The 19,188-nt window shown below is 43.8% G+C and overlaps 1 protein-coding gene across 1 annotated transcript in view; it reads right to left on the bottom strand.

Moving 5' to 3' along the window:
- XYLT1 (xylosyltransferase 1) overlaps positions 1-19,188 on the bottom strand; it is a 458,133-nt gene that overhangs the window by 28,951 nt on the left and 409,994 nt on the right. Inside the window, exons 8-9 of the mRNA XM_075317980.1 lie at positions 14,454-14,716; positions 7,471-7,666 (exon numbers count right to left, since the gene is read on the bottom strand). Of these exons, the coding sequence (XP_075174095.1) occupies positions 7,471-7,666; positions 14,454-14,716 (459 nt within the window). The remainder of the gene's footprint in view (positions 1-7,470; positions 7,667-14,453; positions 14,717-19,188) is intronic.

Raw genomic sequence — 19,188 nt, 5'->3', positions numbered from 1 at the left:
TGAAACCACTGAAATGCAGTGAATTTTGTATTCACTGTCCCCATTTCTCTATTTCCAAAGGACCAACTTTCCAAGTAATTGTCACACTAGGTACAGGGAAGTACCAAGCGAGCAGCGAAAGGTAAGGGTAGAGGTCCCCTGCGTCTAGGGAAGGGGGAGATGGTGACCCCTGACCGAACCTACTGCTGGTCCCTGGGGTTCCTCACCACCCTAGATAAGTTTTTCACTTATACGCCAAGCAGGATACCTGACCCTGAGCCCTAAATAGGGACTGAATGGGATGAGCTCTTCGTCAACCCCACTAAACGTTAACGGGAGACACAAGGGGGACACACAGGGCAGAGTGCATGGACTACTTATTCACAGATGACACGGGCAGGAGTTCGGCAAGCTTCAACAATGATACTACAGATAATAGCAAGCCACCTGCTTGCACCCACAGCAAGAATGAACTGAAAAATATCACCAGCATCAATTCAGGGAAGAAGGGAATATTTAAGCACCAATAGAATACTGATGATCAGCAGCTGGGTGGAAGGCGAGCTCCTGCTGGGTCCCAAAGGGGAAGAGATGAAAATCCAGCAGGAAAGCTACCTATACCAATCAATACTAACAGCAGTCAGGGAACATTTTGCACAGCCGAACGTTGTGACCTTCTTTTGTCAGAAACCACATGACTGTCTGTCACCCGTGACACACCCGTGACAGTAATGTTATGCCTGCAATGAAATGTAGCACTGCACGATAGGTAGGCAAATGAATACCCTTCCATTTAATGAATAGACATGAAGGGTTTCCCATAATGAGAGACAATCTTACAGAGTAGCTTAATGTTCTGCCTCCTAGAGGGCAGTACCTGTGAAGGATCCCTTCTATGATGTCCACATGACATGACAGGGCACCTACATAGGGGCATTCAGCCTCCAGCAACCAGTTAATGATATAAACACATTCCAGGGGAATCAAAATATATTTCAGTACCTACCTACAATCACTTCTCTTAATCACTTATAATGTGAAGAGTCTGGAGACACCTTGGTTAATATAATAGTGGTGGTTCAAGCTCTCAGATCTCCATTAACAAGGTTGTCTCATCTTCTTAAATGGGTAAAATTGCAATTTTCTTATTAACATAAGAAACTTTGCAATTTATCTCTTATTAAAAACCCCTCTATTCTCTGGAGCAGAAGAATCTTTATTTCTATAATCTACTGCTCATTGTTCAGGTTACCGACCATGGCTGCAGCCTAGAAGAGGTGTCCAGTCTTCGAGGCAATGAACAATGCTTGTAAGCTCTTTCCTTTAGAGCTTGTAAGCGCTGCTCTGAAGCTAGCCAGATCGTCGAAGAGCTCCTCAAATGTTGCAGATACATCACTACCTCTACTTTCATCATGGGGGAGAGCACAGCTCGGACCAGGGATGAAAACATGCCACTGTTCCGAACCACTAATTTTCAGGAGCGTCTTTTATCCTGACAGTGAGGCAACCAGAACTCCTTATAGAAGTTATCCACTACCCTAACTCATTTCATTTTGTTATTCATCAATTGTGCTATTATGTGCCACTAAATGCATCCATAGTCTTACCATAGTAATATAAATCTTTTATCATGCAGATCGCATCACTTGGTGTCTGCCAGCTGCAGCTTTAATGTTCACATCCCTTCCTTCCCCCAGACTTACTGTGATCTGTTACTAGAAGTTTCATAATGCAATGCAGTAGCCTGTGATCCATCATTTAGCTCGCACCCTCCCTTCTCCACCCTGTGCTGCTGAAGATATTGGGAGATACCAAGTGTCAGAGCAGCCCACGGTAAGTACCAGACGATCTGGCAATTGCCAGATGATCAGTACATCCCTGTCACTATGTTTGTTATTCAAACTTTGGCGCTTTTCAGCTGTTCATGTCAGTGATTGGGTATTACCTTAACCTTTACTTGTGAAGTGCTGTAATCTGCATTTCAAAATCAAAGGTGTCAGCCCCTACTGTTATGGCTTCATAAAACTGTCAGCTCAGCTTGAGGCAATGAGGCAGACTGATTGTGATTCACGCTAAATCGTCTACACCCATCATCAGGAGCCCAGTGACAACTTCCTTTTATTTGGTGTGATTTCTGTGCCAGAAAAGGAAGTACAGTGGAACCTCGCTTAATGAGTAACCCAGTTAACGAGAATTTCGCTTAACAAGCAAAGCTTGCTGTAAATTTGTAACTCGGTTTACGAGAAAGCTTTGCTGTACGAGCAAAATACTCACTGCACACACTTCCGGTTCCGTACATCCATCGCGCTCTAACCCACACTTGCAGTTCACACAAACACACACAAGCAAGCACAAACACACATAAACACACAAGCACATACAGTATTATGATCACCTTACCTTCCGTTCCACCGCCGGTCTTATGGTTCTTGTAGTCCACCAGTACATCGCAACGTCCTCGCGGCGGACTACAAGACCCAGGAAGCCGGCGATGGAACGGAAGGTAAGGTGAGCATAATATGTGTGTGTGCCTGCGTGCTTGTGTGTGTTTGTGTGAGTTTGTGTGTGTGTTTGTACGTGTTTGTGCATGTGTGGAATGGCACAATAGGGGACCAGGATGGGACATTGAACAAGTTGTGGAACGAATTGTCTGCATTGCAATGATTTCCTATGGGAAATCTTGCTTTGCTGAACAAGTAACTTGGTTAACAAGCACAGTCCCAGAACGGATTGTTCTCATTAACCAAGGTTCCACTGTATAAGAGGAGGGAAAAAAAATCTGCATAACAATACTGTACTATTTGATCTCCGCTGAGATGTGCTCATAGAAGCTATACATCCAATACAAGTATAGTGCAATAGGTATTGTTTTGAAAACTTATGAAATATGTCAAGGGGGTGAAAAAGTAGTGGAAAACCCCTTTAATATAGAGGATAAGTAAACCTCTTCAAAGCAATCATCCAGTCTATAGTAAAAAAAAAAAAAAGTGACCACACATAGCCAATCTGTTCCTTTCTCTCCTCTGGCCCCCTATCCAGCTATGTGTGGTCAAAATTACAGGTATGTAATTTATGTTCTTCTATGGGAAAATAAGTGCCTTACAGAGGCCTCATAGTGCGTCATGTATAGTGCCTGTAGATCTACAATACAGTCTGTGCGCTCACCACTGCTGTGTGTATTAGCCCATATTTTAAAAGAACTCTGACATTGGCCAATTCCAAAAATGTGCAAAGTTCTCAAACAGAGAGACTTTATTTAAATAGTAAAGTCGTCTCGACAGTAACAAATAAATGAAAGTAAAAAGTGGGAAAAATTATAGTGGTGATAACTTATCACTTCGGGGAATTAAAAGTCAACCAGCAGACACTTTGATAAACAGCGCTAACAAAACATTAATCTCCTTAATGGAACATTAATGTCTAGGATTTGCCACACACACCAAAAGTCTGAGTTCTACATTGGTCTTTCTTAATTGCTCAATCACGATCGCCATTTGTTATGTTGGCCACATTGATAGAAAAAGAATGTGCCCAATTAATTTCCGGTTGGAACGGAATACTAAATACTTATATCATAGCACTGTACATCATTTGCTATTCTTCCGCATTGCACAGGGATATAGGATTTGTTAACTCTAAGGGCGGCTTTGCACGTTGCAACATCGCATGTGCGATGTCGGTGGGGTCAAATCGAAAGTGACGCACATCCGGCGTCACTTTCGACATCGTAGTGTGTAAATCCTAGATGATACGATTAACGAGCGCAAAAGCGTCGTTATCATATCATCGGTGCAGGCTCCGACTTTTTCAAAATTACGCTGCCGCGACAGGTACGATGTTGTTCCTCGTTCCTGCGGCAGCACACATCGCTGTGTATGAAGCCGCAGGAGCGAGGAACATCTCCTTACCTGCCGCCGGCAGCTATACGGAAGGAAGAAGGTGGGCGGGATGTTTACATCCTGCTCATCTCCGCCCCTCCGCTTTGATTGGCCGCCTGCCGTGTAACGTCACTCTGACGTTGTACAACCCGCCCCCTTAGGAAGGAGGCGGGACGCCGGCCAGAGCGATGTCGCAGGACAGGTGAGTGCATGTGAAGCTGGCGTAGCGATAATGTTCGCTACGCCAGGAATCACAAGATATCGTTGATGCGATGGGGGCGGGGACTATCGCGAGCGACATCGCAGCATCAGCTTGCGATGTCGCAACGTGCAAAGCCCGCCTAATACTTATCTTTCAACCACATATACTATTCTTATTACTATGCATATTTCTAAATGGAGGATATTTAACTTAAAGGTGTTGTCCACTACTAGGACAACCCCTTCTGATTCCACGTTTCCAATACGTAAAAGAAAAAGCCTATACTCACCTCCACAGTTGGGGCTCGCGTTTCTGGGGCTCACTGTTTTCTCACCTTCGGACACAGGAGCAATCAACAGGAAGTGAGAGGCAGCCGAAGCACTCACTTCCTGTTGATTAACGTGATTGTCTGAAGGGGGGAGAGAGAAGTTGGCGCTGATTGGAAATGGGGCTCACATGACGTCACAACATCACGTGAGCCCCAGGAATGCAACTTCTGGCACCGCTGTAACTGCACCGGCTGCATGGGTGAGTATATGCGCTTTTCTTTTACCTTGGGGAAACATGGAATCAGAAGGGTTTGTCCTAGTAGTGGACAACCCATTTAATGCCCACTGAGTACTTAAAAAGGGTAATGGCTAAATTTTGTGTTAAATCAGTATCACGTCTCATATCATGTTTTCAAAATGGTTCATCGTCCGAACCCACATGCACTGGTAGTCCTTCTGCTAAGTTCCTGTTTCAATTTTATCTGTTTCCAGTATACCGGTAGGTTCACATGTGATGGAAAAATTTGTGGAGGTTCAGTTGTATATCTGGAGCAAAATTCGCATTACATGCAGATTCTATTCCGGATTTGCCTTGGATTTCACCACATGAATTGTAAAGGGTGAAGTCCACTGTGAAATGAATGAAGATGAAGATGGCAGCAGGCATGCAAATCAATTTCCATAAAGAAATTATCTGCAATGTGCGGAAGCCAGCAGAATCCTTTTGCATAGCTTTGTCTGCACTGGATACTGAGCATTGACTTCTGTCCTCTTTTGCTACACTTCTCCACTTCTCAAGATCTAACCAAACCATGGAGAGAACCAAAAGAACAAGGACAAGTCTTTCCTAGAAAAGACTGTTTTCGAAGCATCCCTATTATAGAAGCTGGTAATTTGTACTATGTGCCAACCCCACTGCCCAAAAATCTCCATAGTCACATAGTGTATGTTTAGTGAATGTAAGCACAAAGTCCCTAAGGAGGCCTAGTTATGTCACCCCAACTCTACACAGAATACTAAGAATGGGAGCAGAAAAGAAGAGCTTCACGATTTTGGTTGCTCTATAACTTCTATTCTCAGTGCTTTTCAAGTCTATTGGCACCTCCACAAGTCATAGCTCTTCTAATGTAACCTTCACAAGTCATAGCGGTTCCAATAGAACCTCCACAGGTCATAGCGCTTCTAATGGAACCTCCACAAGTCATAATGCTTCTAATGACACCTCAACAGGTCTTAGTGCTTCCAATGGCACCTCCACAAGTCATAGCACTTCTAATGGCACCTCCACAGGTCATAGTGCTTCTAATGGAACCTCCACAGTTCATAGCGTTTCCTGCAATCTTTCAAATAGACAGTGTATGTTTAGTGAATGGAAGCACAAATTCCCTAAGGAGGCCTAGTGATGTCACCCCAACTCCACACAGAATACTAAGACTGGGTGCAGAAAAGAAGAGCTTCACCATTTTGGTTGCTCTATAACTTCTATTGTCAGTGCTCTTCAAGTCTATTGGCACCTCATACAAGTCATAGCGCCTCCAATAGAACCTCCACAGGTCATAGCGCTTCTAATAGCACCTCCACAGGTCATAGTGCTTCTATTGGCACCTCCATAAGTCATAGTGCTTCTAATGGCACCTTCACAGGTCATAGCGCTTCTAATAGCACCTCCACAGGTCATAGTGCTTCTAATAGCACTTCCACAGGGGTGCTTCTATTGGCACCTCCATAAGTCATAGTGCTTCTAATGGCACCTCCACAGGTCATAGCGTTTTTAATGCCACCTCCATAGGTCATAGCGTTTCTTGCAATCTTTCAAATAGACTTGCAGCCTAGCAGCTACTGTAGATGTAAGGCTATGTTCACATTTCTGTTTTTTTGCATCAGTCACCTGCGTTGCTTGACGCTTGTGACTGATGCGTTGTACAACAGGTGGCAAGAAATGGAATTTATTGTCATGAGAAAGCGGATTCCGTGAAATTATTTCAGTATAAAACGATAGAGAATGATCAGCTGATCTCTCTCAAAAGCCGGCCGCCAGGCAATCAGCTGATTGCTCAGAAACGCCGGCCACCGGGCGATCAGCTGATTGCTCTCAAAAGCCGGCCGCTGGGCGAAGAGCTGATCATTCCGGCCGCTGGAACTGCATTTACAGTGGATCATGGCTTTTTACTGTGCGCATGTTCACAGTAAAAAATCGATCCGCTGCACAAAAAAAGTTACATTCAGCGTTCCTCCCGCCTGACGGTCAGTCAGTAAACGATTGATCGTCAGGCGGCGGATGCAATGCAGGGCCATCAGTCACAATCCGTCGCTAATAGAAGTCTATGGGGAAAAAACGGATTCCTGCAAAATATTTTGCAAGATACCGTAATTCCTCAAGGCGACAGATTGTGACTGAGGCAACACAACGGAAATGTGAACATAGCCTTAGAGATTGGGTCTACTTCTTAGGCCCCCTTCACACGCAAGTGAAAAAAACGTAACGTTTTTTCAGGTACGTATTAAAGGGGTGGTTTGCTCCCCGGGTGCTGTGTTTGTGGCACATGCGTGTTCTCCGTGTGTTATATGTAATAACACACGGAGAACGGAAAGCCCCGCCCTACCTTTTTCTTCCGGAGCTGTCTGTGGTGCTGAATGACAGTGTCCGTCACAGGCCACGCCCTGCTGATGTTGCTTCCGGCCCCCAGTGAAGAAGATGCGTTGTTCAAATTCACTGGGGATTGGATGCAGGTGACAGTCGCGGCAGAGACTGTAGGGCTGGTGGAGGTGAGTATATGTTTTTTTATTTTTAAAATGACACGTGTGTTTCTCCGGCGCGTGTCACATGGGCCCGCATCCACACTACATTCGTGTGGTACGTGTGCAGGCCGCGTGACACCCGTGCTGCCGGAGAAAAACGGACATGCCTCCGTATGGAGCACACGGGCTCACGTCTGCTCCAGACGGAGGCACGGGCCAATGGCTGAACACGTGCGTGTACATAAACCCATTGATTTAATAGGTTTACATGTGCCCGTGTCTCCGGTACATGCGGAAACGGCCCTAGCACGTACCGGAGACACGTGCGTGTGAAGGGGGCCTTAAGAAAAGCTTTTACAGTTGCAACATATTCATTTTCCTTTTATATTTGCTGCTAACTCACCTCAGAAAACTGCAGCCTCCCGAAATCACTAGTTGGATTGGCAATCTTAAAAACTTTCTTTGGCATCACCCAGGTCTCCAATGTCTCAAGTTTACTGACTGCGAGATTAGTGGCATGATGTTTAATAAGAAAACCCTGGAAGCGGTCAGCGAGAAAATAAAGATGGACTGACACTGGATGGCCCATGGGATAGTACCTGAAAAGTGGAACAGAGTGAGAAAAACAGAAAAAAAGGTTTAGTCCTTGCTGCTGGCAGGCATTAATCTTCATTCCGATTGCGAGTGTTGTAGTGTCACAGAATATAAACTCCATAAAGCTAAAATTAGAAAGATTATGTGTTATTTTATATTACTTTTATAACATTTTACACGTGATTTATTAGGGAGGTTTTATAGTGTTTGTATTTCAGTATCCTCTAAAATCTAGAAGATATCAGCATTTTAACAGTACTGACCCTTGAACACATTGGACGAAAGCCTGCCCAGCTTGCCAAATTCTACGACAGGTTGCCAATTTAATGTGTGTTGAGGCCTCTTCCCTGACAGATGATGGGGAGATTAAATTTCGATGCCCGATCCAAGGAGACAAGAAGTGCCTACTTACCTCTCACCAATGAAAACACATGTACATTTAGCCAAACTGAGCGTACATGTGTGTGGGCAGGTAAAATGTATAGGACAGTTACATGATACCTACTGAACGCAACCAGGCAAATATGTGCAGACAAGATGTCGGCGCTGCTCGCCTCCAGATATGGACATGAGAAGAACTCGACATCCTGCTAAAGGCACCACTCCAGTGTGTTTTTTTTACAGTGCTAGAGTGGCCCTTTAAATGTAAGCCCCCTGTATTATATACTTACACTCCAGCGGCTTCGTCGTTTTTCAGAGCAGTCCGGTCCAGCGGGAAGTCAGAATTACATCACAAGTACACAATGCAAATCTATGAGAGCCACAAAGAGACTCTCATAGAGTTGTATTGAATTGTGATCTCTGGCGCACTCCATGAAACCATTAGAGCTGCCAGGAGGTCACAAGTTGTAAGAGACCAACCGGCGCGATGCTGGAAAAAGATGAAGACGGCAGTAGGTGAGTATAAGACGGGGGGCAGGGGGACTTACATTTACAGCACCAAACCAGCGCTGAAAACTCCCCCCAAAAAATGCTGGAATGGTGCTTTGGTTAACCTTTCGCAATTATGACAGGGGTAATGGGCTACTATCAGGCCTTTTGGTATAGGATTGGCATAGTTGGAGATGACGACAACTGTACATGACTTTCCTCCTTCAGTCCATACATCTTTACAGGATTCTATCAGTTGTTTTTTAATACATAAATTTATCAAAGATTTTTCCTACATCTCAAACTGGCAAAGGGGTAAATGATGTGACCACCATAGTACAGTGGGTGCAATAGGGCTCATAATGAAAGAGCTCGGCCTAATTAGGTTGATGGACGTCCTGTTATCGGATATGTGAGTGGCTTGGGCTCTTGATCGGAGATCCTACGTAGGGATGATCGAATATCTTAAATACTCGGCTTCGCGAATATTTGCCAAATAGGTCGCCGCTATTCGACTATTCGCGAATATTCGATGCACAATGTAAATCTATGGGAAACCCGAATAACAACTATTCGGAACTATTTGGGCTTCCTATAGACTTACATTGCGCATTGAAAATTCGCATAGAGGCGACCTATTAGTTGGATATTCGCGAAGCCGAATATTTGAGGTATTCGATCATCCCTAATCCTAAAGGCTGCCTTACACCTTACAATTTCGCATACGATCTCGTATGCGATGTGACCCGCCCCCATCGTATGTGTGGCACGTTCACTTTGTTGACCGTGTCGCACAAACGATTTTTTCCCGTCACACGTACTTACCTGTCCATACGACCTTGATGTGGGCGGCGAACGTCCACTTCCTGGAGTGGGAGGGATGTTCGGCGTCACTGCGACGTCAAGCGGCAGCCGGCCAATAGAAGCGGAGGGGCGGAGATGAGCGGGATGTAAACATCCCGCCCACCTCCTTCCTTCCGCATTGCCGGCGGGAGCCGCGGGACGCAGGTAAGCTGTGTTCATAGTCCCGGGGTGTCACACACTGCGATGTGTGCTGCCTTGGGAACAGTGAACAACCGGACGTTCAATTTTTAGTAATTGAACGACGTGTATGCGATCAACGTTTTAACGTTCAATCGCACGGTTTCACACGCTACAATGTAACTAACGATGTCGGATGTGCGTCACTTACAACATGACCCCGCCGACACATCGGAAGATAAATTGTAGCGTGTAAAGCCCGCTTAAGTCATTTGTTTGGATATATTAGTAAATTCATGCTTTATACTCCCATTTTCTAGACATACATTTCTGTATATTTCTATCCATTAAATTTCTGCCTTCCATCTGCTGCGCAAGGTGATTTGTGAAGCAGCTTCTGAACAGATGTGTTGTAGACTAACAGAGTAACTCAAAATAATGAGAAGGAACTAAAAGTCTGCAGATATTGTACACATCTAGCCTAACAAGACCCCATAAAAATGTTTCATTAGTTTATAAAATAATGCTGTCAAGATACAGAACATCTGGAAGGATTCTTTATTTTTTCTTTTTACGTTCGCTGTGTCTTAACAAATGCAGAGAAGTCAGAATACAAACAAGACTGACATTGATGGACTCGGCAAAGACGCTGCAAACAAATCACGGCAGCCAATGTAAGCCGAACCCCACCCGCAACACGGAATACTAACGGGCTTTGTTCTTTATTAGCGTATGTGCGTTAAACATTGACTCCCGGACTATTCGGAGCAAAATTTTCACGGTTCCGGCAAAATAGATGATCTAAAAATCTAAACAATTTAATTGCAAATTTTTACTCCGAACCTGCCTGAACGAAATCAGATCAGTAAAGTGATGCAGAGATCGATGGGATGTTTGACTTCAATAAGAAAAGGAATTTCTGCTGAACAAAGAGACGGTATTGATGTCTATTCTTTAGATATGCAAATAGTCAACAAGGTTGTTGATGTGCATATGAAGGGTCTTGGAGAACCTCATAATTGCTGGTCTGGACAATAGTGTTAAAGTGGTTACATGTCGGCAGAACTGTTTATACTATTGAACTGACCTTGGTGACAGTGTCATTAGCATAAAATGAAAACAATAACTCTTCTGCTCATAGATCGGTGTATTCCGGTAACATACTAATGGATATCGTCAAAGTTTATTACAGCTGGAGATTAGAATTCTACAGGCATTCGTCAGTATAAGCTAATGACATTGTAGACTATGAGGCCTCGCGGGCAGGGTCCTCTCTCTTCGTATTGTTCATAATTATTGTACGTGTTTTTGTTTTGTACCGTATTTTCCAAATTATAAGACGCATTTTTCCGCCCAAAATTGGGGGTAAAATAAGGGTATGTCTTGTAATCTGGATATGGCTTATTGGAGCGGCGATGGTGGAGCACGGTCACAGGAGGCAGGGTCAGCGATACTAAGGGCTCGGAGGAGGGGGTGTCACTATAGTGCAGCTCAGGAGGGTCACAGAACGGAGGGTCGTCGATACTGAGGGCTCAGAGGACGCGGTGTCACTGCAGTAGAGCGATTCAGGAGGGTCACAGGACGGAGGGTCGGTGATACTGAGGGCTCGGAGGAGGGGGTGTCACTGCAGTGGAGTGACTCAGGAGGGTCCCAGGATGGAGGGTCGGCAAAGAAGCGGGCACCATTGATCTGACAGCGGGCTGCGGGCTCCATTGAATCGCCTGCGTTTGACGCAATGGACCTCAAAAAAAATGGCCGCGGAGGCGGTGTGTGCACAGATTGACGAGATGGACTTCAAGAAAATGGCCACAGAGTCCTATCTGTGCATGCACCACCTCCTTGGCCATTTTCTTGAAGTTAATCTCGACAACCACGGGTGATTCAATGGAGCCGGCAGTCCGCTGGCAGATCATTGGCACCTGCTGCCACTACACCCCCGAGCCTAAAGTATCGCCGACCCTCCTAAGCCACGACACCCCCTTGTTTGAGCCCGCAGCATCACCAACGCTGTCTCCTGTGACCTTCCTGAGACCCTCCACCACTGCCACTCCCCCCTGGTGAGATATTATAAGACACACTAGGATTATAAAGGCCGCTTTACACGCTACAACATCGCTAGCAATTGCTAGCGATGTCGAGCGCGATAGCACCCGTCCCCGTCGTTGTAACGATATGTGGTGATCGCTGCCGTAGCGAATATTATCGCCACGGCAGCGTCACACGCACATACCTGCTCTGCGACGTCGCTGTGACCGGCGAACCGCCTCCTTTCTAAGGGGCCGGTTCGTTCAGTGTTACAGCAACGTCACAGCAGCGTCACTGAACCGCCGCCCAATAGAAAAGGAGGGTAGGAGATGAGCAGCCGGAACATGCCGCCCACTTCCTTCCTTCCTCGTTTTCCGGTGGACGCAGGTAAGGAGATGTTTGTTGTTCCAGCGGCGTCACACATAGCGATGTGTGCTGCCGCAGGAACGACAAATAACATCGTTACTGCAGCAGCAACGATATTTGGGAAGGGACCCCCATGTCACCGATGAGCAATTTTGAACGTTTTTGCGCCGATTCAAAATCGCTCATAGGTGTCACACGCAATGACATCGCTAAAGCGGCCGGATTTGCGTCACAAATTTCGTGACCCCAACGAGATCGCTTTAGCGATGTCGTAGCGTGTAAAGCGGCCTTTAGACGGACACTCATTTTAACATTAAAAGTTATTTTTTCCTATTTTCTTCCTTTAAATTTGGGGTGCATCTTATAATGCAGTGCGTCTTATAAAATGAAAAAAACAGTATAACCCTTTTTACATGTAAAGTGCCATGGAATAAATGGTGCTATAATAATAAATAATAATGACATCACAAACAGAAATGATGGAATAGCACCAATATTGATATAGACAGGCACTAGATTTCTAAACCAAATACCCTAATTTGAATTCTTCGGAACTAGGGGTTTGGGAGCTAGTATCACAAGTCTGTATGAAACACATTGCTAAAATTTTTAAGTTGCAAAATTAGGAGTCAATACTCAGTAGTTCTTTCTCCAGCTCTTTTCCCCGCCTCTTCCTGTTTGACTTCTGGCAAAAAAGCAGTCAGTCAAGTGGGAGATGATGGTATTGGATGAAAAAAGAGTAAAGGGGGCTTTACACGCTACGACATCGCTAATGCGAACTCGTTGGGGTCACGGAATTGGTGACGCACATCCGGCCGCATTAGCGATGCCGTTGCGTGTGACACCTATGAGCAATTTTGCTTTGTTGCAAAAACGTGCAAAATCGCTCATCGGTGACATGGGGGTCCATTCTCAAAAATCGTTACTGCAGCAGTAACGAAGTTGTTCCTCGTTCCTGCGGCAGCACACATCGCTCCGTGTGACACCACAGGAACGAGGAACCTCTCCTTACCTGCCTCCCGGCCGCAATGCGGAAGGAAGGAGGTGGGCGGGATGTTCGTCCCGCTCATCTCCGCCCATCCGCTTCTATTGGGCGGCGGTTCAGTGACGCAGCTGTGACGTCGCTGTGACGCTGAACGAACTGCCCCCTTAGAAAGGAGGTGGTTCGCCGGTCACAGCGACGTCGCTGGGCAGGTAAGTATGTGTGACATGTCTGGGCGATGTTGTGCGGCACGGGCAGCGATTTGCCCGTGTCGCACAACAGATGGGGGCGGGTACCCACGCTGGCAATATCGGTACTGATATCGCAGCGTGTAAAGTAGCCTTTAGGCAAGATAATCGTGAACGAGTCTTGTTAAAAATGCTTATTTCATGATTATCTTGCCATGTAAACAGGCTGCTGATCACTCCTTGACGAAGCAAAACCTTTGTTCGTCAGGTGAAATGATCTTTTATGCATTTTATAAAAGATTGTCATTTTCAGGGGTGCATCATTTTGTTGAGAACAATGGCAGGCTATGCGAACTGAACAGTCTAGAATAGATCACTCGGTGTGCATCATTTGTTTTGTTCTGCTTGTGAAAAGAGGCATCCAAACATCTGCCGATCAGTTAAAGTTTACCAATTGGCAGTTGTATCGTGCCGCCGGTTGATCATTCTAAACCAGTGTTTTTCAACTCCAGTCCTCAAGACCCACCAACAGATCATGTTTTCAGGTTTTACACAGTATTGCACAGGTGATGGTTATTTGGGATTTCCTCACTATTACAAAAGGAATAATTCAATCACCTGTGCAATATTAAGTAAATCCTGAAAACCTGATCTGTTGGTGGGCCTTGAGGACTGGAATTGAAGAACACTGGTCAAAACAGGCTCTAAAGGCTGCTTTACATGCTACGATTTATCTGACGATCTCATTAGCGATGTGACACGCCCAGATCGTAGTTACGATTTGCCGAGATCGCACATAGGTCATTTATTAGCGGTCACACGTACACATCTCACCAACGACGCAACAGCGATCAGCGATATATTGTTTGACCAAGGTGGTCGTGAGGATGTTGTTCGTTGTTGTCAGGGTGTCAAACATAGCAATATGGCTACTGCGATCCAAGATATTCAATAGTTGATCGCTAACACGTCGTTCAGTTTCAAAATATTGTTTGTGCGATCTCGGCAAATTGTAACTGCGATCTGGGCGTGTCACATCGCTACTGAGTTCATCAGATAAATCGTAGCGTGAAATGGGGCCTTTAGGTGGAAAAAAGCTATATTTCTACCAATATCATACTATATTAGGCAGGTTTGTAATTTTAATATCCAAAAAGGCAAGATGACAACCTACTAGAAACCTATAATGGCAGATGTATCAGTCTTAACTCACTTTTATTCTGAAACTAATAGTTAAAATATATTAAAAATGTTTATTAGAAAGTTTTTGAATTGGACAGAAGACAGATTGAAAAGTTACCACTTCTCACGGTAGCTTTTATTTATATTTTTTATTTATTTAATAAGAATATTACAAAGAAGATATAACCATGAACATACCGGCAAGTGTTTTCTCCGTCAGTGTGTAGCGATCCCTCAGCTCTTTTGAGACCCATGCGGGAGAATGAATGGAACATGGTCAACATAACATCGTTAATACTGTGGATGCCGTCTGGTTCATCATACAAATTCTCCCAGTATGATCTCAGGCCTGGCGTACCAGATGGGTAGTTACCATACAGATAATAGTCCAACTGCCCAATTATCTCTTGGTTCACTGAGGCTTCAAATTTACGGGCAAAAAAAGTTGGTCTTGCTGTTTGCTGTAGGAAAAATAAACCAAAAAAGAGTAAAGAGTTTGAGAAATGTATTCTATGCATGAAGATCACAAATATTGATTTTTAGTTTGTGGTGACCTGGAAGCAAATTTTAAAGAGGGTGAGAATGAAAACATTTTACTTTTTTAGCATATTTTTTATTAGGTTTATGTAACCCTATCAGAATTCAGAGCATTTTACAAACTTTAACATCAGTGTCCTCACTGGGGTTCACAATCTAAACTCTGTATCTGTATGTCATTGGAGGAAACACATGGAGAGCATACAAACTCCTTGATGATGTGGTCTTTGGTAGAATTTGAGCCCAAATCAACCACTGAGCCAATGTTCTACTATATGACCTTTAGAACTTTAAGCTATGACCTTTAGTGCCTTTAGCTATGACCTTTAGTGCCTTAAGCTATGACCTTTAGTGCCTTAAAAAAAAATTTGTCTCACACACCAATTATCAATAACCACCTACAAATATACTGGTATAACGAAAAATATTTAGATCCTGCCAAAAGGTTCCCAGTCTATGTTAACAAAAATTAAAAAGCACAAATAACTCAAGAAAGCAATGTTTTTAGAGTCTTTTGACTGTTTAGGTAGATGTTGGGTGAATTCTTCTGGCATATACCTCCATTGCATATCTCTAACAGATGTCTTCTGCTGTCATTGTACAAAAGAACATTTATCGTACAGTATTTTTTAAAAGAATTAAAAGGTTGGGTTAGTGTCTTTTGCCACTATGTTGGCTCAGTCGGGAATTACGTCCAAACCCCTGCATCATTTCGGCAGTATACGCCCATTGGAGGTGGGCAGCAAGATGCAGTCGACTATGTTTTGCAGATCACCTCAATTAGGTGAATAGAGCTGAAAATGATGCATGACAGAACACTTTTTGATGATATCTTAGTCAATGGCCCCTTCAGTCCAAACACCTAAATCCGTTTTGTGGGGGTTCCGATATAAGCCCCAACAAAACCAATGAACATAGTGGCAAATGCTATGCACCCTGCCTTACAGAATGCATCTTTATTGAAAAGCTCAGAAGATTGTGTATAATGGCCATATTAAAGAAGCTGTCCACTACTTTTACATTGATGGCCTATTCTTAGGTAGGTCATCAATGTCTGATAATCCAGGGTCCTACACCCCGCACCTCCACCGATCAGCTGCTCTTGGTCCCGGCAAGCAGCAGCAGGCAGCCGGAAATGCTCAGTTCCAAAGTTGCTTTGTCTTCTGATAGTGGCTGCGACTGGGTATTGCACATCTGTCTCCTATTGATTAGAATGCATGGTGGACGTTCAGTACCTGGCTGCTATCAGAAGACGGAGCAGCTCTGGAACTTAGCATTTCCGGCTGCTTACTGCCGCCTGCCGGGACTGAAATCAGCTGATCGGCGGGAGTGACAGGTGTCGAACTCGGGCCGATCTGACATTGATGACCTATACTAAGGATAAGCCATCAATGTAAATGTAGTGGAGAACCCCTTTAAGAAAATAAAAGCGCTGACTGAGGTCATTAGAAGCTTTTCAACAAATTTAGAAACTAGACATTGCAAATTTATCTATTTTGGTCATATAAAGTTAGCATATTGTGGAGCCCTGAACTGATTTTCTTGATTTTCTCACACATACAATAAGGAAAATTTCAAAAGAAGTCAATAAACCTAAAAGTAGGTTAATGGTCGATGGGAGTAAACCAAAGGAAAACCACACAATCACTGGGAAAAGATCAAAGTATCAAGCAGATGTCAGCTGTGGTCAGATCTAAACCCAAGACCGCAATGTAGAAAGGGAACAGATCTGACCACCAAGTCATTTTGCTCTCCACCTATATGGTTACAGAAAAATTCGACCAAAATGATCCCTTGTTATACTCATACCATTTGGAATCTTTCTTCTAGGTCATGTAAAATGGATATTAGATCTCAATTTCTTTTAAAGTAAGTTTTTCACAAAGTGAAGGCCTATTGCTATGACTTGCTATTACTCAATTACCGTGGGTGTCCAAACTCGGGACCCCCACCAATCAGGAGAATGTAGGTGAAACAGTCAATTGGTGCTGCAATGCAGTGGGGGAGGCAGTGAAGAATTTTTGGGGTAAATTGGTTTGGACTACCGTTGATTGTATATACCATCACTACACGAGATGGGAAAATCTAAAGTGTCAAATGGGGGATGGGTTGTAGCAACTTTTTAGGCTAATCAATTCAATTATACTAAAAAAGGTTTCAAACAATAAAGATAATGAATGTACATATATAAATCTAGAACTATACAGTATATATATATATATATATATATATATATATACTGTATATATATATATATATATATATATATATATATATATATACATATACACACACATAGTGATTTCCGATGCGCCAGCTGAATGACTTTCTTCTACTGCATACATAAAAGACAAGCCTGTGTTTGCGTACTTACCAACATAACGACATAATTACAAACAGTAATATGCAACTCATTTACCACATTTCCAAGAATATGTTGCTACAATGTACAGTAAGATGGATTTTCTTCCCAAACACACATTGATTATATTACTTGGAACTAATGTTTCCGGGCTGGCTGAATTTTCTGAAAATTACCATAATAGACACCAGTCGTAAATATACACACAAGACGCCATTATTTACTAATAATTACAGATAAAATTTAAACCCGTGGACCATTTATGAGCAAAACAATATTTTACGTATGCTTTAAGCCACGTAGGCTCCTTCCTGATAATCTGTTCAAGGATAGACTCTCAATGAACCATTAACTGGAAGTTTGATCTATAAACCTGTCCTATCCAATATACATAAAATAAAAAAAGAATTAAATTTGTTATTTTGTGTATAGTATACTAAGTATAAGCATACCAGGGGGAAGAGTCACCGTATTACAATGATCTAATTTAGTGTTCATTTGGGTCACGGGACATAATTACCAAAATGATGTAGGTTGAGGGAGTGAGGGATCTCATTATCGAACACTGTGGTTAATATAAGGCTAGGTTAAAAATAAACACAGTACAAATCTGTCACGGATGTGGCATGGCCTGTCACGGAGGTGTCATGGCCAGCTAACAATCCAATGGCACCGAGTGTTAGAAAATCCCAGAGATTGGCAGAACATGTTGTTATCTGACAGTTCCCTGTTTCTGCAGCAGCGGACTCTATGACCCTGGGAAACTGTCAGCTTTTCTTCTAAGTTGCCAGTCTCTGACTTCCTTTATTAACCTTACCCTGGGGTGATTTGGGTGCGGTTTATAGTTGTTCCTAGCTGTGGTCTGAGGCGGTTATGTCCTGTTGCTGCAGAAACTTCTGGGGTAGCTCCTCCTCATATAAGTGTTTGACTTTTGCTATCTACATGGGCTCAGGTAGTAGCATTTGTGTTTCTCCTGTATTGTTTCTTTTTGTCTCACTTAGCGTTAGTGGTGGTGACAAGCACTTATAAAACACAAATAAGGAATTTAGTTCAGCTCACCACTCCAGAGCAGGTATCTCCAACTTCTGGTCCGGTGCACAGAACAAGTGGTTTGGCTTCCACAGCTGAATAATCAGTCACATCAAGAGAAGGAGGGGAGGAGAGAAGATGCAGCACCGACATAATAAAAAGATTCTTTGTTCAAAATTCATAAAAAAGTAATTCCAACCAAGTGTAGAATATAGTTACGCTTGACGCGTTTCGGAGAAAGTAGACTCCTTATTCATAAGCAACATATTTCCTCCCCTCCTCCTCTTGATGTGACAAGCACTTGTACCCACCATCCTTACTTAGAGACCAGATCAGGCTTTGCCTAACATGAGGTATTCCTGCTCGGCGACAGGTGCAGAACCTGAATAGAGTTGGTGAGGGCAGTGAGGGTTAGCTACAGGTTGTTGTCAGGGGTCAACACTTCCCCCTTTTCCTAGAGATAGGGCATTCCTTTCCCCTTCCCTTTCTATTGTACTATATGGCCAATATGTCTTCTATCCCCGGCCATGACAAAATCACTGAGCATTGCATCATATTTTTTGTCAGAATCCTTTTTTTCAGGGATTCCAACAGGATCCCCAATGGAACCATTCACTTCTATGAGGCTAAGGAAGTCATTTTGGACTCTATCTGGCTACCATCCCAACAGTGTTTGCAGTGTTTGTCTTTTTTACTTGTGCACAAAAGCAAAATCTGTCCGCTTATGTGCCAGGACAAAGCCCAGATGAATGTCAAAGTGACACCGTCAACCTCATAAGAGTTAAGGCCCAGTCACACACAACGACTTACCAGCGATCCCGAAAACGATGCAACCTGATAGGGATCGCTGGTAAGTCGCTGGGAGGTCGCTGGTGAGATGTCACACAGTCAGGCCTTACCAACGATGCAGGAACGATACAGGTCGCAGTAGCAACCTGTATAACGATCTCAGCAGTCACTGTGACCCTGTCACACAGTGTCAAACACAGCGATGTGTCCTGCCCA

This window comes from Anomaloglossus baeobatrachus, chromosome 7 (assembly GCF_048569485.1).
Source record: "Anomaloglossus baeobatrachus isolate aAnoBae1 chromosome 7, aAnoBae1.hap1, whole genome shotgun sequence".
Lineage (NCBI taxonomy): Eukaryota > Metazoa > Chordata > Amphibia > Anura > Aromobatidae > Anomaloglossus > Anomaloglossus baeobatrachus.
Note: the sequence above shows the minus strand (reverse complement) of the source record. Positions and strands in the feature narration are given on the sequence as shown.